Genomic DNA, 26,383 nt, shown 5'->3' with positions numbered 1-26,383 from the left:
GAAGAAACCCCGCAAAAAATCGAAAAAAAGACGTTTTCTGGAAATCGTGGAATGCTGGCAACACTTGCTACCATCGTACGCAGGCAAAATCACTCTAATGTATACAATGTACCTTGGTGTCAATAATATTTAAAAATCATATACATTGGTGCAATAGAAAGCGAGATAAAAATTCGATACACGTCAGTACTGAGGACCGCCCTGAATAGGGTTTTTTTTAAGGGCTAGAAATGGTACTCACATTGATGACTCTGGTGATCTCCCTATTTAACACAGGACCATGAACTACATTTCGTTGCAAACTTTCTTCAACACAGAGTCCAGCGAAGTAACATTTGTACAAATGTTAGGATATTTGTAGAAGAGGAGGAAGAAGAAACTCAAGAAATTGAAATATATATTGGGAACAACTGCACTGGCAACACTTGCTATTATCTTACGCAAACAAAATTACACTAATGAGTACATTATATTTTTACATTAAGAGTCTCCAAAAAATTATAGACGTTGGTGGAATAGAAAGCAGGATAACAGCTGGATATCCGATAGTACTGAAGATCGCCCTGTATGAGGCGTTTGAAGGTCTGAATATGACAGGTTGACGACCTAGTGACCCGTTTCCCCCCCCGTTACCGTGTAAAGGTGGACATTTCACTCATATTTTGAAATTACCCAATGCGCAAGAACGGATTGATAAGTTACTGCAAGTGGAAAGAAAAAGACAGTTACAAACGTCACCAACAGAAAGACTTGATGAGATCTGTTCCCAAATTCCAGATACTGTGCAAGAAAGAGATGGTTATCACAGGGAGTGTTATCAAAAAATTATCAAAAAACCTTGATCGACTTAAAGCTGAAACATCTACCTCCTCAGTCCAAGATGAGAAGAGTCACTCAACGTCAAGACGAACACAGTCTAAAGATCGAATCCTCTTCCAGCCTGATTGCATTTTCTGTAATGTAGTTGAACCTAAACGCATTTATAAGAATAAAGCCAGAACAAGTGAAAAAACATCTCTCTTCGAGTATGGTGGTGGAAACACTGTTCTAATATGTGCTGAAGCGAAAGGTGATGAAAAGCTTTTAAGGAGAATCAGAAATGTTGATTTATTTGCAGTTGAAGCCAGATTTCATCCATCTTGTAGGAAGTCTTACTGTAATATTGATACCCATTGGAGAACTAAGAATGAAGAACAAAAGCTGATACAAATGCAGATGGAGGAAGCACACAAAAATGCTTTTGAAGTAGTTCTTGAAGAAGTTAGAATGAAAGTCATACAACTCAAATTGATTATGAAACTTAAAGATTTAAATGGTTTGTACATTGCAGAATTAGAAAAGTCAAATTGTCGGAATCCAAATCATAGATCTGAAATACTAAAGGCAAAATTATTGAAACATGAAATCAGCCAACACATCTCATTAACTCAGAGCAAGTGTTTTCAAGCTGTCCTTGTTTACAGTAAGTCCCTTGATACTGATACCGCAGTCCAAATGGCTTTTCATCTAGGATCAGAGAATAGCATTGAGAATGCGGCCAGAAATCTTCATGATTCTATCATTAGAACATTCAGAGCGGAAGGAGACCTTAAGTGGTCACCAACGGCAAAAGAACTTGACCAAGATGTCAAAGTTCCGAAGAATTTAAGAAATTTTCTGTCCATTGTCATGTCCAACAGAAAGGAAAAGCAAAGTTATAAAACCAAGAAACTTATTTCTTCAATAGACCAAGACATCTGCCGGGCCACAACCAATGGACAATGGAAGATGCCAAAGCATGTGTTACTCTGCCTGAGTCTTAGACATTTATTTCCAAGAAGGAACAAATAACCCTCCTCAATAAACTGGGTCATTGTGAATCGTATTGGTTTAGTTTAGAGGCAGAGACTGCGATGGCTAATGAGGTTTTGAACAAATCTTCTGTTGTATCTGATGCTATCGTAATGAGGCCAAGTGGGAAATTTCTTTTTCATTCTGAGTTTGATAATTTTGACCAACATGTGAATGAATTGACAGGTGCTGGCTCTGTTCATACAGCTCATGGAATAATGCTGCAGGAAGTAGAGGAAGATGACATCAGAAAGTGAATGTATCAAAGATACAGAAGTAGGACCAAACAGAGAAGCTTGAATTTAACAATTAACCATGAGTTACTTGATTACTTTGTACACATTCGAAACAGTCCTAAGTTAGTCATGTATCAAATTCATTATTCAGAGGGGAATCAGCTTTCTCAAGAAGTCTTTAAAACAACTTGTGTTGGGTGTGGCTAAGGTCTCAGGAAACATCTGATTTGAATAAAATACCTGGATGGAGTGGATTTCAGTCAATCGCTGGTGAGCCCACCCAAGAAGCTCACAATCATAGGTTACTATCCAGTCATTTACAAGCCAATCACAGACTACAGTACAGTGAAGCAATGTTTGAGATTAGCAGAAGAAGCTTCTCAAGCTGTTGGGCAAGATTATGCAATCACAACCTTTGACTTAGGTGTGTGCATGAAAGCATTTCCATTAATTTGGAACTCTCCTTTGGAATACTGGAAGCATATAATTCTTTTAGGCACCTTTCATTTAACATGTGCCTATTTCTCAGTTATAGGAAAGAAAATGACAGGGTCAGGTTTAGATGATGTTATGATAGAAGCTGGACTAATGACATCGGGATCGATGAAAGGAGTATTGAGTGGCAAGAACTACAGTGGAGCTATGTATTGCTATAAAATAGTTCTTGAAGCTTTGGAAAGAATGCTTCTCAAAACCTTTCAGTTTAATAAAAAAGATGATTTGAATATGTTGGAAAATTTGAAAGATTATTTTAAGCAAGCAATATTAGAACCCAATCATGACAGCATTAATTTGATCATGCAGAATGAAAAAGTTGCTCACTTTTGTAAAGAATATCAAGATTTCAGACAAGAAGTTAAAAAGGGATCACTTGGTAAAACAGCTCAGTTTTGGGTGTCATTTATGGATCATGTGTGGCTGGTTTTGCAACTTCATGAAGCTGTTAAGAAAAATGACTTTTATCTGTATGCAGAGTGTTTACATTTAATGTTACCTTTGTTCTTTAGCTACTCTGCTCAAAACTATGCACGATATACTACAATGTTTTCAGTTATGTTAGCTAACATTGAACATACTCACCCAGGTGCAAAGGAACTGTTAAAAATGGGTGCTTTCAGTGTTGCGAGGAGTATGGTTCCAGGGTGTAGAACAGATGTAGATAAAACCATGGAAGAAATATTCATGAAGCATGCAAAGTCAAGAGGAGATGTTGGAGGTAGTGGGGTAGGGTTGACCGGAATCACAAGGAACTATGGTGCATACCAAAGATGGATACTGACAACACATATGCGTTCGGAAATGTTAGGAGCAACTTTGCATATGGCTTGTATCAAAAATAGAAAAGGAAATATTCATCGAGACTTAGGAAGATCAGCAACTGAAAGAGGGCACAAGAAAGTATTGGGAGTAATAGAAGCCCTTGTAGGTTACATGAATCCCTTTGACATTAAAGAAGATCGGTTATATGTAAGATCTTCAGGTGTTTCTGTGTCTCCAAATATTGAGGAATATATTCTTCAAGCTGAACAGCTAGGGAAAGGTGCCAGAGATACTTTTGTGGAAGAGCGACTGAAAAAGAATGAGAAATTTTTTGAGAGCATCAAAAAACTGAACTTGAAAACTATGGCAGACATGCAAATTAGTGTCAAGGTGGCAACAAGTACAAACAAAGTTATAGAGTACAGACATCAAGGAAATATTCTATCTCAGCTACAAGTGAAGGCACAAGAAAAAGACATGAAGATAGATTTGAAGCAGCTTATGACATATTCTTTGTCACCAATACCATACAGCATCGGTACCACTAATGGATTTCTTGCCAAGACTACCAAAGCCAAGTCGTTTTTGTACTTTGCAAAAGATGTTTGTGATGAGGCTTTTCCCCCTGATCCAAAAATGTTGACTGTCAAAGATGGTAATGCATACTTTCACATTTTGAAAGAAATTCCACCAACTTTCAAGGACATAGCTTTGAAGATTTTCCATATGACTTCTAAACAAGGTGATGTCATCTTCAGTACTGATATGTACAGCAAGATATCAGTAAAAACTTTGGAAAGAAAACGAAGAGGTGAAGCAGAAAAGTTGATTGTGTCAGGCCCGAAATCCAAGAAACCTAAAAGACTGGAAATTGTTTTTGAAAAATGAAGAAAATAAGCAACGGTTAGTAAATGTTCTGCATGATATTTGGTCAACAGAGAAAGAAGTAAAGGATTTGATAGGAACTCGCAATTTTATTTCAGTAAAGAATGGTGAAGCTTTCAATCTCCCTGTTTCCAAAGAAGCCGTATTGATACCAGAACTGACATCAAACCAAGAAGAAACAGATACGAGAGTCATTATCTATTGCATGTATGCTGTTGAAATGGGTTACGAGGAAGTGAGAGTTAAAAGTCCTGATAGTGACATTTTTTTTTATATATATATTGCTTGCTCATGCAAGTAACATCAGATGCAAAATATTGTTTCAATCAGGATATGGTAACAAGAAAAGGTTACCTAATGTTAGTAAACTGTCAGAGGATTATGGTGCTGAGAAGTGTTCTGCTTTACTGGGGCTTCATGCCTTTACAGGGTGTGATTCAACAAGTGCCTTCAAAGGAAAAGGAAAGATCAAACCTTAAAAATGCTGCTCTCTCAGAAGTATCAACCTTATCTTGCAGCTTTCCAAAAACTTGGAGCATCATGGACAGTAGATGACAAATTAGTTTCACTCCTAGAGGAATTTACATGCGTCCTTTATGGATCTAGAAAATGTTCCTCAATTGATGAACTTAGGCTGCTCATAGTAAGAAACAAATGCCAAGACAAAGATCTCATCCTTTCAATGGAAGCAAACGTTGACTTTTCCCTCAAAGGCCTGTTTAATTGACCCGTTGCTGAATACACTTTTTGCACTGAGAAACCTTTTCAGTTATGAAAGTGATAGTGATTGTAAAAGTGATTGCGTTTGCTGAATTACTGCAGAAGTGCCCCTAATTTGATTTGTCTATTGTACAGTGAATATTTCATTTTATCTCCTTCGGCAGCATATACAGATACATTGCATCTTACTCCTATAAAAATAATTAAACTAACATGCACTGTAAGGGTTGGTAACGCCAGAAATTGTAAAAAAAAAAAAAAAAAAAAAAAATCTTTGATACTAATAGCGTACCATTCTAATTGCAATCTAAAGGCTATATCTCCCCCCCCCCCCCAATTGGGCAAAGTAACTATTTTTTAATCAGAATTGTTATTGGAGGATATCAAACGTAATAACGAAGATTCATGGTGCGTAGTTCTAATAGAAGGGGGGATAATATTGAGGGGTAATAGGAGTTGTTTTGTAAGTCTAATAAAAATAGCCCGAAAGAAATTTGAGGTTCTGATTTTTTTTCTCACGTTGTGTTTTGCTGAACTCTATGATTGTTGCATATGTTTGACATATCTATCTAGAGCATACGCAGAAATTATTTCGTTGACGTGCAGCAAGTGCAAGGGTTGCCAACTGCCCACAAATCTTAGAATTTTCAGAATTTTTCAAAAATTTTCAGGTTTTTTTCTTCTTCTTCTTCTAGGAATGAAGCACGAAATGTGGAAGCATTACCCCGTTGAAATCTGTGTTCCATAAGCTTTTCAATGATGTATCATTTATGACGATGCGATATTTAGGGGAGGAATAAATCCATCAAAATAAAGGTTAACTATTTTCTTTATTTTGCAGGCAGACGTACATAGGTTCTACTAAATAAGGGCAATTCTTTAGGTGTAGAGCCAGTTTGTTTTCTTGGGAACATAGCTATAAATTTTCTTTAGACTATGAAGATTTAAAAAAGTATGGTCTCATAGGATCAGGGGGGGGTGCACATGGGAGGACCCCTGGCTCCCCGACTACTATGGATTTGACACTAATATCGGTCATTGTCCATCATTATATATTTATATATCCCCCCTCCCTTCCCCCAAGTTGCAGTGCTGAATTTGAATTTAAGCTTCATCGGAAGTGTCACTGTTCATCTTGTATCACCGAAAACTATGGGTTCGACACTAAGATCGGTAATTTTCAATATATATCCTCACTTCCTTCCTCCAAGTTACGCCTTCAAAGTGAAATGGTAAAATCCATCCCAGGCCCGAACTTCATTATGTTGAAAATTTTTATCGAGATCAGTCTGGTGGTTCAAGAGTTGTTAAGTTACAAATATAGTCACTTTCATTTTTATATATAGAGATAATTTGTCGCACTAGAAGACAGGTATTTGTTTACATATAAAATTTTGTACATAAAGTTTAAATTGAAGTCTGTATTTGAATATTAAATAATAGTAATTATTTTATATGTCGTAGTGCATGAGTATTAGTGATATTTGCCTACTGCTCTTTCTTTTAAGAAGTAATTTGGTTTAAAATTAAAAAATTTTATCAGATCAAAGAGCGCATTAAGAACTCAGTTTCATTCAAGAACACTATTTGTTGCAACAGAAATGCTTCATGATGGTAGATGTGTATGCAGCTGTAAAAGTTCTGTAATTAATGCAGAACCAGAAGTAAATGAGTAAAAGGCACATAAAGGGAATGAGTGCAGACTATTAATTTTCACGAATAATTACAACAGTTTTATTTTCGAATGCTTCTTTTTTAAATACTCACAATATTGAAATTTCTCACTGCAATTTTTCACGTGTTCGAAAAAAAAAAAAAAAACGGTTCCATTACTAGTAAAACTAACCTAATACAAAGATTTTTGTTATTTTCCCCAATTTTTCCAATTTTCCCGGAAAGAAACCGAAAGAAAAAAAAAACTTTTTTTTAGCAGCAGGTTTAAAATTTCCGGAAATTTTATAACACTACACCAAACACCCTCTACCATTTTCTAATCGACTATTCGTTTATTATTTACTGACTTGTGTTTAAGACAGTGAGAGATGATAGCACCTCGCGTATTTCGATTAATGATTTTAATTGTTTACTTGTCATAAATGTAAATCAACCTATACATACAAATATAGCAGTAATCGCCAAACCTTCGATCACGAGCTACTACAAGCTCGCGAGAACATTTTCGATAGATCGCGTTAACGCTTCGGTTGGCTAACTAATAAATGTAAGTTTATAGAGAATAACAAATGTAAGCTTTTTTTAAAAAAAAAGAAAAAAAGTTTTGTTGTTGTTGTTGGTAGCTCACAACAGAATTTAAAAATGGTACGGTGTTCAGAAGCTTCATAAGTTTAACGACCATTGAAATATAAGCATACTGCAGGTAATATTTGTAATTATTTCAAGAAAGACTGATTTTCTAAATCTCTTATCGGAACCTCATTCTTTCAACGATACGTGAATTATATTTGATATAGTCTCGCTGTTATATCTACTTCTTTGAATTATGAAAAAAAGATTTTGATTTATCTTCACGACAGTTTGATATGCCCTATTTGCTAGTTTCAATTAAATAAAAATAAGCATAAAATATGACTGTATCCATTGTTATACGAAAGACTATGAGATTTAGCCTACACCCCAATTATATTTCTTTACATTGCTGTTTTATAAGATACATACTGTAAAAATCAATTAAAAACTATCAACCAGCTACTTACCTTTGTACTATTTAATGCAACATATTGAAAGGTTTCTGAGGTTAGTTCTTGAATGCAAACACAGGAGCGTTTATCGCACTTTTTGTTCGGCATCTGATAACGTAGAGCACGCTTCAATCGTCCAGCAGTGAAATCCACAATAAATTCTACTATAGATTCTCTACCAAATGGTTTATCCATTATGTAATGAGTTTCACTCTACAAAGAGACAAGCGCAAATAAGTATATTTTCTATTCAATTATAACACCTAAGCCTTTACCACTCTAAATCATACAGTTAAACACTACGAGTACAATTACGTTCGCTCAATTACCTTTTGAGTTAAAATATCTACCTACACAATGAGATACATTTTACTGACATGTGTACTAATTAATTTGACACTATTTTTTCTTGAGAAAGGAGTCATTATTTACTAGTATAAATTTATATTTACAATCAGTTACATTGTGTTGTATTAATAACCTTTCTTATAATCTCAAAAGATGCGTGTTGAGCTATATCTTCTATACAAGGTTGTTCCAAATACATATTTTTACATGTATTTTTAGCAGATGGAGTTGTAATATTATACTCTGACAGAAAATTTCAATAAATAACAAAGAACGAAAGAAAAATGTTAGTTCTTTTAATGTGTGTGTTCGGACTCTAAATGATAATAATGTAACTCTAAATAAGAAATTCTTGTCACACACTGACAAAAGTGATAAGATTGCCAGACAAAGGAAGACACGAAAATGCAACTATACGATATCACCTTAAAGCGTTCCACTTGCTTGTTGCTCTGTTTTAGAAAAGTGTCTCTAATTATAATTTCTTGTATTAGATTTTTGTTTATATAAAGTAGGAAAATAAATAAATAAATCTTAAATTTCTCGTAATAGTGTCCTTTTCTTTTTCCAATAACGGACATATTTTTCTACTTAATACCATTAGGAATCGGACAACTTGGTAAAAGCAAGAACTTAAGTGATAACTGTATTTAACTTTAGATCACAGTTTTCTGAAAGATCACAGCAATCATATCTAAAGGGTCAAAAACAATCTAAACCTATCTTCTTCTTCTTTTTTTTTTTTTTTTCCTTTTAGAATGTGAACAAAGCCAGAAACTCATTTTAGCAACCAATATGATATTATCCGGGAAACACTTCCCTATGAAAAATAATTCCAAGAAGAGAAAAAAGTAGAATATATACAGAATGTGCACGAATTGCTGGTTAACTTGCACGAACTAGCACGCGTGTAGCTTCATCCTGATTAATGCTAAAGGGAGACGAGATAAATACGAAACAATTGAAAAAATGAAGTTGGATTTTTTTTTAAAACAAAGTAATCAAATGTGTGCTCCGCGTGTTACCTTACAGATGTCCAGTCAGTACTCTCATTCTTGCGAAACTACCTGTATTATGTGATGTGTGACATCACCTTTGAAATTCCGGCAATTGGTGGAAATGTATGGATGAAGGTATTGCCCTTACAAACAAGGAGGTTGCACCTACCATGAAAGGAAAGATCACGCAGACAGGCCAAGTTTTAAAAGACTGTTGAAAAAAGTGCATGGAATGTTTGTAAGACGGTCCAAGAAATTTGTGCAGAGAGGCAGTCGAGAATTGAGCATACCAAAGACAAAAGTAAGAAAGATTCTACAAAAACGGCTACAACTGTATCGCAAACACAGGAGCTATTAAAGAAACTAGCCTAATGATCCAATCAAAGCATCTCCCGTTCTGAGATAACTTTATCAATAAATTTGAACATGAAGAAGCGTCGGGGAGTATTATCCCTCGTAAGTACCATTCTCTTTCGTACAACACAATGTTTACGCCCCTCCCATTCCCACTTCCATACACACTCGTAGAATTACGAGGGCGAATCATCTCTATTAAAAAAAAAAAAAAAAAACTGGTTTAAACCAAAAAACGAAAAATGTTCGTAAAAGTGTAACTATTCGTAAAATCTTGATGAACACACATTTGTGGGTTATCACGTTTCACTCCCGTATATTATTCGTACTATCTTCAGACCTAAATTCCCCATTCATTACTCAGAGATTATTATACAAAAGCCACTTATGTTTTTTTTTTATAAGTTTATGAATATTTCTTTTGTGATTTTTTTAATAGTTTGTTATTAATGTTATGCAGTTGCAATAAAAGGAAAATTCTAAATATTGTTTCGTTTCAATAATGTTTATTATTGATAAAATACATCGAAATGCCGTACTTTTTTGGGAGGAGGGGTCATACAAATCCCACGAGAGGCATTTATTGAAATTAGAAGTATCTTTGGTATCTATTTATGTATAAATGGGTGAGAGCCAAAGTGGACTCAAATAATTCGTATCTTTATTCACTTTTCTTACTGATATGTAGACTTCGGATCGATATGCACTAAAAAACGGCAAAATATGCATGCAAATATGCGCTAAAAATGACGAAAATATGCACTGAAAATATGCACTAAAATTAGTAAGTATGCACCATTCAAAAGCTAAAGTTAAATGCGGAAAAAGAGAAAAAAGGTGTATTACATGGCCTATACTTGGTGTATAACTATGACGCACTCATGCTACAATGCACAACTATGTATTTTTCCATGCTTTTTGGCAAAACCCTGCATTTATCAGTCAAAACATTACTGTATATGGAAAATGTCCCTTCCGTGTCACGAGTCGTTAAGAGACTGTATTTCAAAGAAGCAATGTTACTTGGCGATAAATCTGAAACTCGTGCGTCGTTGTTCCCATGAACACTTTATTTACTTTAGGCAAAAATTTTATGCCAGGATTTTTCGCGTCTATTGACTGTGCATTTCGAAACAACGCTTGTCCGATTGGTTTTGGTGGTGTCTCTTTCGTTGTTGAATCAAACTGCTGAAATGCACTACAAAGTCCTAATCATCGCTCTTCTAACCTCGTTATGATCTTTGAAATCAAACTGAAATGAGTATTGATAAACGCATGGTCGCTTTTAATGTTTCTAGCTCCGCAAGCGTCCACGGTTTCTTGAATAAATTTGGTTTCTTCGGGTTCAAACAGTTCACAGTCTGGATGTGAAATTAAAATATACATCTACTTATATAACATTATATATATATATATATATATATATATATATATATATATATATATATATATATATATATTTGCAAATAAAAAAATAATGCACCAAGTATCTGTCAATAAAGAATAAATATACTGAGAGAAGTAAATAAACATTTCTGGCATAAGCATATAATAAAACATCTACCTAGCGAAATTGAACAGGACTCGCGAAAATTTCCGTTAAAGGTTTTAAAGTTAACGAAGATGTTTTAAAAAATTAAGTGATGTACATACTTATCATGGATATAGCGAGATAAAATAAAGTGGTGTACATAGGCCTACCGTATTCAGTTACAGTATTTATTTGTGCTTCGAATTAATACACATAAAACTTACAATAAAAAAAAAAAAAATCCTACCTACGGTTTCAAAGGCCAAGACAAAAAGGAGATGCTATGCTCTTTTCAGCGCTTTTCCCTCTACTGTTGGCTCCCTTTTGAACTATTGTGTATATTATGCTCCTTGTTCCATGTCTGTAAACCAGCTAGAGAACGAGTTATTGGTATTTGAAAATTACTATGTGAATTGCACTTCGTTCAAAAAGTCGCACTGTATCTAGGGCCTTACATGGCGGTGGATTAAAGGTTAAATATGTAGGGCAACAAGTAAGCTCGCAACTACAGGGGGGCTAGGAGGCCAGCCCCCCCAAAACTTTTCGTGACCCCTCCAGACCTCAATACAAAAAACAGAATTTAGATATTTGTGAGAAAATTTTTGATGACTTGACCCCCCTAACATATTCATGCCCACCCAAACCTCTGTGGCTGGTTTCGGGTCTTGTAACAACTAAACGAAGACCTTTACAGAAAACGTAGTTCATATATCTAACCTTTTACAAAATGTCGAAAAATTTTCTAAATGCTTGAAAATTCCGGCTACATTCCGGAATTGAAACTTTCCATCTTTCCATTAAAAATATATTTTAACATCTGTTCTTCGCAACACAGGTTTCGCCTAATCAAGAGAATTTAACCATGTTCATTTACCTTTAAATTCATGGGACGGTGAAATATTTCCGTTTAAAATAAATTTCCGTTTAATAAGGGACCTGTTGAAGGCAGTTTTTCTGTAATCAAAAACCTTATGTTCTTGTTTGAAAGAAAATAAATCCACTTGAAATTACTTTTTGTATCCAATTATGTGTAAATCCCAATATATTTTCTTCTAGCGTAACATTGGCCGTTTCAAACAGTACTAATTTGCAATGTATAATATTGATACTTTTAAATGGAATAAAGTGATTTGAGCGAGACATGGAGCATGAATAGGAAGAAGGTATAGTTATCGAAAACATAACAGAAGGCTTAGTAGGAAAGTTACGTTTCGAGAAACCGAGGTGTGTATCAAATCAACACAAGCTTATATTTAAATACTCTCATAAACTCCTTACAGGAAAACTTGGGAACTTATCTCCTTCTTTCAGAAAGTAACTGCTGTGACAAGTTTTGGATTTTGTAAAGCAAATATTTTAATTAATTTAGAGCTCATTTCCAAAGGGTTGTTCATTTCTTCCTGAAATACATTCTTCAAAGGTTTCTTTAGGATGAACTCTGTCGAGTATTTTAAAAAAGCCCCATCTGAGTTATTTCACAGTTGTATAAACTCCTTATTAGGCTTGGACTGCTTTGAAAATATAAGGAGGCCAAAAAATTGAGCGCTGCTGACGTTTGAGCTTTTGCTGTCGAAAATAATAGAAATGCCATCTTCTGAAATCAAGCTTGCTTACTTTGAAAATATTACTTGTTTAGCATACACTTTGCATCATATATTTTCTTCTTGAATTGTTAACGTCTCTCAACTTCAATCCACTGTTCCAGAAGATTTTTCGGGCCCATTTAGTTGTAGTGCGACATCTCTGTCCAATTTTTGTCCATTTTTGTCCACCCAAGAAAACGATTGTACCATTCAAATTAACAAAGGAGGGTCATTTAGGGATGCGCACGATGCAAGATTTGTGGCTGTCTCATCTCGAAAATGTGCTGTAAAAGATGTCTCGACTCGAAAAATGTATATTTCTCTATTGGAAGAGCCGTGTCTCGACTCGTCTCGACTAGAATTTTGTCAGGAAAATCCTGTCTCGACTCGTCTCGTGCGCATCCCTTGCCATTTGAAAATGTCGGCCACTTCGATCAGCTGTAGTGCGACATCTTCAAATTTGAATTTTAACTATCTCAGAATTTTATCCAATTCTTGTCCATTTCTGTCCACCCTAGAAAAAATGTACAATTCAAATAAACGAGGGAGGGTCATTTCAAATTTGGCCACTTCGATCACCTGTAGTGCGACATCTTTAAATTCGAATTTTAACAAGATTAAAATTTTGTTCAACTTTTGTGCATTCATGTACCACCAACAAAACAACTGTACCATGAAAATAAACGAGGGAGGGTCATATCAAAAATTGACCACTTCAATTACGTGCAGTGCGACATCTTCAAATTCGAATTTTAATTAGCTCAGAATTTATTCAATTTCCGTACATTTTGTACCATAAAAAATTTGTACCATTCAAATTAACAAAAGAGGACCAGTTCAAAATTTTGGCCACTTCGATCACCAGGAGTGTGATATCTTTAAATTCGAACTCTATCTATCTTAGAATTTTCCCTATTTTTTTGTACGTTTTTGTACCACCAAGATACTTGAAATTCGAATTTGAAAATGTCTCACTACAGGTGATCTAAGTGGTCAATTTTTTAAATGACCTTCCCTGGTTTATTTCAGTAGCACAGAATTTATTCTTCGTGGTACAAAAATGTTCAAAAATTCGATACAATTCTGAGCTAATCAAAATTCGAATTTGAAGCTGTCGCGCTAAAGGTGATCGAAATGGCCGAATTTATTGAAATGGCTCTCCCTCGTTTATTTGAATGGTACATTTTTGTTGTGGACAAAAATTGGACAAGATATAATCGACGTAGACAAATTTTGAAATGACCCTCTCTCGTCTATTTAAATGGTACAAATTTCTTTGTTGGGTGGACAACAATGAACAAAATTCTGAGCTAGTTAAAATCGAATTTGAAGATGTCGCACTACATGTGATCGAAGTGGCCGAAAATTAGAAATGTTCCTCCCTCGTTTATTTGAATGGTACAAATTTTTTTCTCGGGTGGACAAAAATGGACAAAAATCGAACAAAATTCTGAGCAAGTTAAAATTCGAAATTGAAGATGTTGCACTACAGATGATCGAAGTGGCCGAAATTTTGGCATGGCCCTCCTTTGTTAAGTTGAATGGTACCAAAGTTTTTCTTGGGTGGACAAAAATGGGCAAAAGGTGGACAAAATTCTGAGTTAGTTAAAATTTGAATTAGAAGATGTCGCACTACAACTAAATGGACCCAGATGTTTCTTTTGGTATTTCTATACAGCCACACGACCACACAATTTCAAATCCACACACACACAACAGTAGCAACTTTAACTGCCGAGATGAGAGACGTAGAAATTTTGTTGTAGGTGATTTGACTTCGTTATTTGTATCTTCTTCCAAAAAGCTGACATTCATGCATCATTGCTAATAGGATGAATCACCCAATCTTTTGTTATTCTTCTTTCACATGACCTTGGAAGATATTCTAAACCTACAATAATGAACCATTTAAAGATTTTGAGTCTATTTATATTAGAAACTTGACATTCCACTTATAAAGAAAGTTGTTGAACGTTAAAAATTATTAATTTGTTCTTTCCTTTAAATATGCATTTATATGCAATAACCAAATAAACATGCACTAAACTCCGAAATATGCAAATATATGCACTATAAAACTCTGCTATTTTGCGCCAAAACAGCTGAAATGAATTTCTGTTTAAAGAGCATAGAAATATCACATCAGGAATAAAACATGCAAATATGCAAAAATCCGAAGTCTACGAGTGCTATGTAAGGTAAGTCGTTGTATTTCTTTAACTTAGACTAATAAAAGTCGTAGTGAACTAACTTGGAATGAATTAGTTCTTTTGTACTCTGCAGTACTTAGAAATTGTCCGTATGTAATTGTGTATAATGGTTTCACTTGTACAATTGTGTATCTTTTCGTCTTTCTGAAATAACTCTTGACAATTATATTAACAAGTATGTAAAGAGCAGTACAACGTATTTTTATCAGGAGTCGTTCGTGAGTGAGTCGGCAGACGTATCGCATTTGTGGCCAATTAGTCCCGGTTTCGAGTTTAAATGGAGGACAATTTCTCTCGGATGTAAGCCGAGAAGCGGTTTGGATTCCACTTGAAGCTTATGTGACCCCTTCCAGCATATCCCGGTTGTTGCATAATAACACCAAGGCGAAATAAACTTATTTCTGTCCATATGTGATATAAAAACATAGAGCAAATTATTTAAAACAAAAAAAAAAACTGGTTTAAATAACAAAAAACGGGTTTTTTGGTTTTTTAAATAAAAACCATGATTTTTACCAACCCTGGTAGGGACAATTACATAATAATGTAATGTGACACAGTAGGTATGGATGGTCTTATGTGCAAAAAGTAGCGAATGAGAGAGGATGACGTTATATGACATCATAGATGGGACGTATAGCACGCATGGAAGTGTGTGATGTACAGAGCATTCTGTTAGATGCTGTTGAATGTGTCAAAGCAAAACAGCACGCCTTTTTTTTTAATGTTAGCTAAAGTTAACACTACATCGTCAGTAATGTTTACTAAGAAAAATAATTTGGAAATTCGTGTGTCGTATAGAACAATGGATTAGGAGATATTATCAACAGTTTATAGAAAGAAGGCGTGGATAATATTGCGGGAAAGCGAGAAAGTGATTTTACCTAACCAGTATACTAAGAAAGTAGGTGTTAATGGTGCATTACTATCTTACTTGAAAAGTAGAAGTGTTGGATTAATTTACAACGGCATGACGATAAATTTAGCTGGACGTCGTACGCATGATTTGGAATTCGTCGCGTTGTCATCATAGATGTGAAAGAATATTTTGAAACAAGTATAATCCTGCTTGTACAGTCAGAAACTTCATTTTCTTCTTTATGCAGACGTTGCTGTAATAGTGAAATTACTTAGTGCTGAACATCTATTGACTGTTCGACTGTTATGTTGCATGAATATTTTCAATTGTGCATACATACTATCCGTACAGATGTAAAATCGCAATTACTTGCAGTGATGTTCATACGTGTGTTGATGAACAGAACATTATAAATGAATTGAGCATAGATTTTTCAAATGTATGTCTTCGAACTGGTTACACAGCTTTTCAAATTGACGGGAAAAGACTGAAATTGGAAATTTAAATGAAATTAAAATGTAAACAGAAACTTAATCAAGACATTTGTAATCAATTGTTTGGTAACGTACAAACACAGGCATAGGGGAAACCGATACACAGCTTTCGGAAGAATCACCGATAAAGTGGATATGCGCTAAAACATTTAGAAAGAAAAAGAAAAAAATAAATAAGCGTAATCGCATAGTGTATTATTATTATTAATGACACCAATAAAAGCGTACTGAAATAGCGTACTTTTTGGAGAAAAAAAAATCTGTATATCTTATGATCTTAAATATATTTTATTTGATAAACAAAATCTTTTTAAATAATTGATGAAATGATTAGGAATTTTAAAATACTCTATCATATTTATATGTTCTTTTTATTTTTTCATGGTAAGGAACTCATATATTTGTTTCTAAAATTATGCAGTACTTGAATTTATTCTTATTGTTATCTTAAATCATATGAATGTAGGATTCGTTTACATACAATCCTAACTATATATAAAACTATATGAACTGACATAAATTAAAGGAGTACTTCCGGTTGACGTGGAAAGTTAAAATTTGGCATGATTGTAGGTTTCCGGGACTAACCGACAGGGAAATTGCCAAAAGTGAATATTTTTTATTTTTAGGGGGTCTAAAGGAGTGCGAACAATTTTCCCATGATATTTTTTATTTATTTTTTTTTACCTATAATCTCTTAGGTGCTTGGAATTGGAACAAAAACTTAATATTCGGCATGCTTGTACGTTTTCTATAGGATTATGTAACAAAATCACTAAAAATTAAAATTCCCAACTTTATAGTGGTTTTATGGAGAACTGAAAACTCTTTCCCATGTTATTTATATGGGTCATTTTTTACACCCAAAAATTATTGGGCATTTCATGTAGGGCTACAATAATTAAATTTAACATGATTGCTCCTTCTCGGGACTAACTGACAGGAAAATTGCCAAAAGTGAATATTTTTAATTTTTAGGAGGTCTAAAGACGTTATTTAATTCTCCACGTTATTTAAATGGATCTTTTTCTTTTTTTTTTTTACCTATGATCTCATCTTTTAGGTACTTGCAATTGGAATAAAAATGTGAAATTATGTTTGTACGTTTTCGTTAGCGTTACCCAACTAAATCGCCAAAAATAAAAATTTCCAACCTCAGTGGAGTTTTATGAGCAATTGAAAAATCTTCTTTGTGTTCTTTACCTTCTATACTTCTAAATGTTTGGATACTTCCGGCAGTATTAGAATGATAAAATTTGGAATGATTGTAGCCATCTGAAACTAACCTACAGGAAAATTGCCAGAAGTGAATATTTTTAGTTTTTAAGAGGACTAAAGAAGAGATTAAGAAATTCCTGTTATTTAAATGGACGTTTTCTTGGGATACAAAATCTTATCTTTTCGGTAGCTGAAATAGGAAAAGAAACTTGAAATTCGGTAGAATTGTGGGTTTAAGAAGTGCGAGGCCTTAGGCCGAGCAGTCGCGGGGGTTTGGAGGAAAAGCTTCCAGCTAGCCAAATTTCGCAGATACTGAGAGCAAATGAACGAAATTCACTCTTGATGCAAAGACATACATAAGAAATGAGAGGCCGTAGGCCGTGCAAACACGGACGTTTTGGGGCGGAGGCCCCCAGTTAGCCAAAGGCTAGTTTTCTGATCCACTGATAATATTTATTTACTTGCACTTGGTTTATTTTACGACTACTGCAGTAAATTCAAATATTTTTCAAAAAAAAAAGAATATATATATTTGAATTCGGTGTAAATAAAAACGTTCTGTTGAAGGTGAATTTAAGAACCGACTGTAAAACAATTCTTAATGGTAAATAAGTCTTACATTATGAAAAATAACAGAACTTTTATATTATATATATATATACAGGGTGGGCCATTTTAATTAATCCGCGGAAATATCTGAAAAATGATAAAACATAGAAGAAATGTTTCAAGTACACGTTATATATTGCTAAGGGGGAAACCCAATTCCGCCAAAAGTACCCCTCCTCGCCCCCCCTAAATGGGGGTAACGGGGGGTAACTTTGAAATGTCAAATGGGAACATGGGTCGAGTAATACCTCGTTCGAAAGGTCTTGGAAAACTAAGTGACGCTGTACCAAAAGATGTTTCATATTGTGCACCAGTTTCAAAATGGCCGCCATAATATGGTTCGGAAACTCCAGTACCCGTAGTATGAAAACCATGGAAGGTCAATGAATGGAACAAAATTGAAATACGTAAATATCATAGGACATATCAAATGATGTAATCCCTGTGATCCCAGTGGCCTCCCTAAAGGGGTCTTGTGGGCTAACTTCAAAATTTCAATGTCCGACCGGACAACGGTTCGGGCGTACGCTTGACCTACCCAATGCTGTTTGGAAGGCAGACTTCATGCATAGAGAATTGGTGCACTAAGTTAACGCGGATGGCCACAGTTACATTTTGATTAACTATTAGCATTCATGTCATATTGTGAGCTTGAGGGACGAAACGGTGTGTACGTATATCCCCGAAATGCTTTCTGAATAACCAGCACGCATTGCATAAAAGTTTCTCTTTTTTAGTCACTACAGCGTCATCCTTACAAACAAATGTTTGAACCACACCATACCTATTTGTAAGGTTAGCCTTAATTTACGAATTAAAGTAGAGTTCTCGTTTGAACTTTCACTTTACTTTCCACCCCACTCACATACAGAGCGCAGGGAGAGATCATTTTGCAAGACTTGGATTTCTCTTTATACATTATGGCAATTTTACTCTAATATTTTTATCTCTGTTGTATTATTCTCGAGCCTTGGAACGCCTCCGTGGTTTTCCTATTTAATTTTCGTTATTTTCATTTATGTCTAACCGTATTCATACTATGGATACTAGACGTTTTCTTAGACACAGTCACCATGTCCTTGCGATCATTTTGAAAACGGTGTCTCATGTCGAAAATTTTCTTACAGAAGCTGTTTGATATTAATTTGTCTATGTAATGTGATGTTACTCGCTTCAAGCTGCTATTTGAAATTTTCAAGTTGGCCCCGGATACCTTTCAGTTGGCCCTTGGAGTCACCCCGACAACACCTCTCGATGTGCCTTACGTCAGTTAGCTACTCCAGTTCTTCTTTTGTTGATTTATCTCCAATCGCTTTCATACTACGGGTACTAAACCTTTTCTCTGATACGGATACTATGTTTCGGCGGCCTTTTGAGAACACTGCCATTTCACATCAATCGTTTTCTCCTGCAATATGTTAGATTTTGCAAGATTTATCGAACGACGTACCACTCGACTCATGTTACTATTTGAAATTTTGAAGTTAGCCCCCAAGACCCCTTTAGGGAGGCCACTAGGATCACAGGGACCACACCGTTCGATATGCCCTCACGTATTAAAATTTACGTATTTCAATTTTGTTCCATTCATTTACCTTCCATGGTTTTCATACTACGGGTACTGGAGTTTCCGAACCATATTATGGCGGCCATTTTGAAACCGGTGCACAATATGAAACATCTTTTGGTACAGCGTTACTTAGTTTTCCAAGACCTTTCGAACGAGGTATTACTCGACCCATGTTCCCATTTGACATTTCAAAGTTACCCCCGTTACCCCCATTTAGGGGGGGCGAGGAGGGGTACTTTTGGCGGAATTGGGTTTCCCCCTTAGCAATATATAACGTGTACTTGAAACATTTCTTCTATGTTTTATCATTTTTCAGATATTTCCGTGGATTAATTAAAATGGCCCACCCTGTATATATATATATATATATATATATATATATATATATAATGACAATAATAGTACAAACTATTTCTTATAATATCTACATAACAAAAATATCCGCCTTTTATTTCATAATGTTTAACGAAAAAAAGTTCTTGTTTCATTCCATATTACATTAAAAACAGTAACTGTCATTAATCAGAACTTTCATTGTGTACTGCTAGTAGAATAAAAATCTTCACAGAAGTCATTTCACAAAATAAATGCACAAAGTAACATGAAATATAATAATATTTGTGATATTGCTGTTCATAATTATGAGAAGTTGGACAATTTAGAACTACATTGCTTTTCTTACTCTTTCTCTTGACACAAATGGTTAATCCAGATGGTTCTTTAATGATGAAAGAATGGCAGAGTACGTCTTCTTTTGAGTTGTTAAAATAAAAAAATAAAAAAAAAACGAAAAATATTATTTTATCTATATTATACAATATAAATAAAATATTTTTATTATTTCTAATAAAATATATTTACGGTAAAGAATGTGTTTCACGAGTAAAATAACAAGTGTTGCAAATATTTCATGCAAATGAATCTATATATAGATATACGTGATTAATTATTTAAATAACAATATTCGTGCACCTTTATATTCTTTTAAAAATCCATGATGATCTTTCTCTGACGATATATTCTAAGACACTAGAACTCTAAGTAGGTAGCGCCTTCTTGAAATGGACCTAAATCATCACATTACCATTGTTGATGTGACTCCAACGTTGAACGAGCTGGTTTTATCACTTCTTGTGAAGTCAAACTTTAAAGGTATAAATTATTTTGGAAAGTCAGTTCTAAAGAAGACTGTTTCCATGATTCGAAAAATTAATTAGCAAACTCCAGGATAAGGTGTGGTAGGAAGTAAGGGCTAGATTATTTTCCAAATTTGGTTAGAAAGGTTTTGAAGGTATCACAACGTCTACGTGTAGTGACAAGAAATTAATCTTGAGATGTTTGCAATGAAATGGATTGGTATTAACTGTTCCTGTGAAGGTATCATTATTAGTAAATGCCACAATTACTCGTGTTCATATCGTTCTCATAAATAAATTATTATTATTTTTAACTGAAAATGCTTGGGAATGACGAACGATCCAATCGCATACCTGTAAGAGGACACTTTATGTTGATAACTAGTCCAATAATAAAACCAGCACACAGCACACTGGTACTGCTACAGACAAAAATGAAAAGTAGAGTTAAAAGTATTCACTTTCTGTTTCAGACAAGGATCACTATCGATCACACAAAGATATGATTTAGCAGGAAAAAGCGTCAGCAAGGAATAGCGTTGTTCCACTCCTTAAATAATAATAATAATAATAAAATACTGGCTAATATTACCAAGCAGATGTTCAAGCATATCAAATTTTATACTGTTTTTTGTTTATTCATATTTATTTAACAATCGCCAGATACAGCTCAAAAGCCATTTTATACTGGATATCTAACAACAACAACAACAAGAATGGAAAGGATTTGGGAAGGTATCGGCCAGGGACTGTTTAGTAGGTACCATCCCAGCATTTGCCTGGTAGGATTGAGGGAAACCCTGGAAAGCCAGTCAGGGTGGTCGAACTCACGACCTCCCAAATTCGAAGTCAACGCTTTACCACTTGAGCTATCTCGCTCGGTTTACATCCTTTGTTTGCACTAACTGCTGCATCCATTTATACAGGTGTATCTCAAAAATACATTGCAGATTGTAAGTATGTCCTTTTAGAAGAATCATCACAGTTTAAGCGGTTTTCGATGTGTGATTGATATGGGGAGAATGAGATGGAAATGCAATGAGTTTGTTATTTAAATACACTTCCTCTTCGCTGAACATGGCATTTAAAAATATAATTAATAAGAACCAGTGCTAATCAACTTATGCAAACTGTGATTCATCTGGTATAATTATTTGAGCTTCGATATGAAGGAGACTATGTGGTAGATCTATGAAATGATCACTTGTTTCTGGAATGATGAATTGAATAAGATTGTCAGCTAAGTGAACTGTTGGTTTATTGCGGATACCGTGATTACATATTACACTGGTTCGCGTTTTAAATGTTGAAAAAAATATATTTGCTTAAATTTTTATACGTTCACACGACTGATGATGTAAGAAAGGTATGATGATAATTATAATTTAATCAAAGATGCCGTTTAACATTTGTCTATTCATATAAGACATATTTCCTTTTCCAATTTTTGTTCTTCCTTTTCTTCTTGTTCGTGTTCAGTCTAGATGAGCTGAAGACAAACTGATGAGCAGTCTTCCTTTTCCTTTTTTGAAATCTACATGCTCACATAGTTTTGAATTTATTTTTAGCTTTCTTCTGTAAAATTGTCTTTTCTTCTACCACTGGTTAATGAAAGCATTTGTTAATCGCCTGATTATCAATGAGGCCGCCATTAGTAAAAATTTTCACCAGATTTTAGTAATTCCTTTCCCAAAGTTTTAGCACCTTAATTTACTATGGGCATCACAGCGAAATAATCCTCCAAGAAAACATCCAATGCCATATTCAACCTGATAAGGTGATCCAATATAAATAAAATTGTTCCAGATTGAGCTTCTTTTTAATATCGTAAATATGAATTATTCATGTTTGTTATTCTTGATATCGCACTGGTTGCAAATGTAGTTTGACACACACAGTCCAGAAGCTAAATGGCAAGGGAAAGCCAGTACTGTTTTTTATACTTATTTTTTATGTATTTTCAAAATGCATCTTTCCTATAGGTACACCGGAAGAAATTTAAAAAGAAAGCATCTAGCTTTTAGAAACATCTATTGCAAAAGAGTAATTGCTACAGCCAAACCACTGCATTTTCAATACTCTTTTTGTATTCTGGTATTTTGTCTTTCTCTCCCCTTGATTACAACAGATTACATTTAAAGACATATACACAAAACACTTCACAGAACGAATCACAAGCATGTACAACGTTACAGCGATCTCTATGATAAACAGGGTCACTAAACTGGAAAATATTTTCATTGTTAAATAACAGATATTAGATATCTTAATTTATAGTTGAACATTTCGCTTTAAGTATATTGAAATACTCTCTTCTAAAGAGGATTCACAAATCGGGAAAAAGCAGAACAGGATATTTTTTCATAACTAACGAAATTGTTGTGGTTTTAGATTTACGAAACAATGTCTCAGAATATATTCCAAAGAACATTCCAATATTTTATTTCTGGCAACAAATAGAAAAGCTGATATTATCTTAGTGGAACAAGATTTAATCTACAATGAATTGTTGCACATATAATGAAAAGGTGCGATCACAGTTTTTAGACTTGCAAACAATGCTATGCACAACCGAAGTGTTACAAAACTGCTATGTGTGTCCGTTAGTTCGTAGACGTGTATCAATGCAAAAGCGGTAACAAATATCGAGAAACATTATTCTCGAATCGATTCACGTCCCAATAATTCACCATCTTATCTGTTTAGTCTTACTTCAAGCCGGAAGTGGTAGAATTAACCATTTTTGGTTGCAACGTTGATCGCCAAAGAACAAAAGTGGTAATAGATAGCGGCACGCCATTTATTGAAATCGACTCAGCGTCTCATGAAAAGATGACATCTGCATCGGATTTGCCAGTTAAGATCGGGACTGGTAGAATTTTACTACTTCCGGTTTCAATATTGACCTCCACAGAGCAAGAACGATAACACATATTGAAAAGCGTTGTTCTGGAATCGATTCAGTGTCCAAAAATAGGTTTCGATTCTTCTCTTAACATTCCAACCATTTCCGGTATCAATATTGACCATAGAACGAGAAAAATATTATATAGTGACAAGCTTTTTTTTTCTTCTTGTTTTGAATCGACTCAGCCTCTCAAGGAAAGACACCATCTATACCCGTATTATTCTACTAAAAAAAAAAAAAAATGGTAAAATTTACTCATACTCCCCGTTTCAACTTTTATCACAGTAGAATAAAAACGGTAATTGTCAGTGACAGGTCTCTTTTTGGAAAACTTGGCGTCTCACGAAAATATGCAATCTCCACTAGTAATGTTCTGCAAAAATAAAAGTGATAAAAATTTATTAATACTTCCGGTTTTAGTATTGATGTCCAGATAGCAAAACTGGAACAAGATATCACGAGAATTGATTTAGCGTCCCAAGACGGGGTTCTATCTTCTTTCCTAAATCCCTATTCAAACTGGAAGTGGTAGAAATCAGTTGTTTCTACTTTTAACTTTGATCCCCATACAACGAAAATAGTAACAGATTGCGAGAAGCGGGTTTTTGGAATCGATTCATCATTTCAAGAAAATATATCATCTCCACTCGTATTCATATGAAAACCGGATATTCAAAAAGTTAGATATTAACTCTGATTTTAATATCGATTTCCACACAGGGAAGCGACAAACAATTTTTATACGAATTCAGTGTCCAAGAATAATATAAGCTTTATGCATCTACTTAAACCAGAAGTAAGTAAGAAATAGACTTTTGGTGTCAATATTGACTCCTATATAGTAATAAGTCTAAGAGATAGCAAGAATGAGTTTTGGATATGGGTTCAGCGTCTTACACTGTCGCTCTATTGAAGCCAGACGTTATATTTTTTTTCAGTACTGAATTCACATAATCTGACAGTCTAACGTAGTTTTACTTCACTTGCTTTTTTACATGGCTATAAATTATCAATATCAATATAAATTAACGTAAATGAAGAAAGTTATTCAAAATATGTCGTTTCATTAGGAAGAGTAGTGTACGGAAAGGGATTTAGGGTTTATATACAGAGTGTCTTAAAAGTCCCCTGACATAGGGTAACTCTGTTATTATCAAAGCTACAACAAAATGTGCGAGGGGAAACCGTGTCCAAATATGACGTTTTCAATCTAAAGTGAAGGAATTTTTTAATCGGACGAGCCGGTTGGGCTGTACCCTCTTTATGCGTCCAATGTTAAATGAAAATGAAACGTTGCCATTTAACCTGGATCCACAACATAAGTAAATGAAGTTACACTGCCTGGACGTGTCGGTGGCCAGCCCCTATTCGTCATACTCTTACAAAATTTGCCCATCTCCCGTCCCGTCCTTCCCTCCCCTAGCCCCAGGTAAATGGCAACGTTGCATTTTCATTTAACATGGCGCATAAAGTGTGTATAGCCCAAACGGCTCGTTCCATTTAAAACATTCCTTCACTTTACACTGAAAATACTACATTTGGAGGCGATTTCTCCTCTTATTGTAACTCTGATAATAACAGCGTAACCCTATGTTAAGGGACTTTTGAGACACCCTATATATATATATATATATATATATATATATATATCGGGTGTTCTAAAAATGGCGCCCACGGACCAAAGCACTATTCTACAGCTCAAAATAAAGCGAAAATGCTATATAATGAAATACCTTCCGCGGCCTCCTTCAGCCGCTACAATTTGAAAATTTTCTGTGAGTTTCTTTCACTTAAGAATACAAATTACACGTTATTCTTCTACAAAAAGTACGCCACAATAAACGTTTTCTGTTTTCTTAATGGATGATTTATATTCTTAAATTCTAGAATCTTATAAATTCTTAATACATTTTAGGTACAAGTTAACGTAAAGTAATCTAAATAACAATCATATTCATTTATTTTTCTAAATTTTAAAATGTGTTTCAACTGCACCAACAATCATTCCACACTTCAAATTTTGGAATGTCAAATATTCTGTTACTACGTAAAATATGTTTAAATTATCTTTCGAAAATATTATTTAATCTTCGCTGACTCAGAATAAAATAATTTATGTACGTTGTTTACCAAAGACAGTATTGAATAATAAAAGAAATGCTGAAGGTAGTTGTATGGATTGTATAGAATATAGTGTAACAGCTTCTTATTTTACAATTGGTTTGGTAGGCGAGCGTGCTAAGTAATGTTTCTTTAATAGTTATTTTGTAAATTTAAGATATTAGTTCAAATCCCACTTTGTTCTACCTTTTATTTTTTTCTCCTACGATCGACGATCAGTGTAATTAATGTATTCATTTCAAATATCTGTATCATGTAATTGTGCCTTTCTTATAAAGAATACTAAAAATTTATGTATAGGTCTATATTTTGAGATCTTACTGAGATTGAAATGAGGCATTATAAAAACATCTAAGCAATTAGAAGAATTTATTATTTTAACTTAGCAAGTCTTCTGATCTGAGTCATTCTCTTTTTTAAATCAATTTTTTGGGGGGGATTCATTACAAAATAAATTTCACTAACTTGGCTAGAATAAGTATTTTTGTAGAAACTATTTGGCTTAACTTAGTAAGTATTTGCTCTTCTATTAGCAAGGAATTGTTTTGTTTTGTACCGAAGCAAATAAATGGTGCTAGTATCCACCTCTATAGACTTAACTGTCATCTGAAAAGAATTGATTTAACTATTTGATTGTAGATTAACTGTATGCTCTTCTATCTGCAATGCGATGTTGCTATAGTGGAAATTGAGTCTTCAGATGACCATCCGAAAGGTATATTATATATATAGATTTATTTTGACTTGCAAAATAGTGCTCTTTGGTCCGTGGGCGCCATTTTTAGAACACCCGATATATATATAAAGTAACACT

General features: G+C 34.3%; 1 protein-coding gene across 2 annotated transcripts in view; it reads right to left on the bottom strand.

Moving 5' to 3' along the window:
• The window catches only part of LOC145664458 (thioredoxin domain-containing protein 11), a 506,348-nt gene that overhangs the window by 205,458 nt on the left and 274,507 nt on the right, over window positions 1–26,383 (bottom strand). For both annotated transcript variants that reach the window (XM_081731156.1, XM_081731155.1), the window contains exon 8: window positions 7,646–7,843. In XM_081731156.1, the coding sequence (XP_081587282.1) occupies window positions 7,646–7,843 (198 nt within the window). The remainder of the gene's footprint in view (window positions 1–7,645; window positions 7,844–26,383) is intronic.

The sequence above is a fragment of the Thermobia domestica genome, chromosome 11, assembly GCF_964235325.1.
Source record: "Thermobia domestica chromosome 11, izTheDome1.hap1.1, whole genome shotgun sequence".
NCBI classification, from domain to species: Eukaryota; Metazoa; Arthropoda; class Insecta; order Zygentoma; family Lepismatidae; genus Thermobia; species Thermobia domestica.
This window is presented reverse-complemented; position numbering and strand designations above follow the sequence as displayed.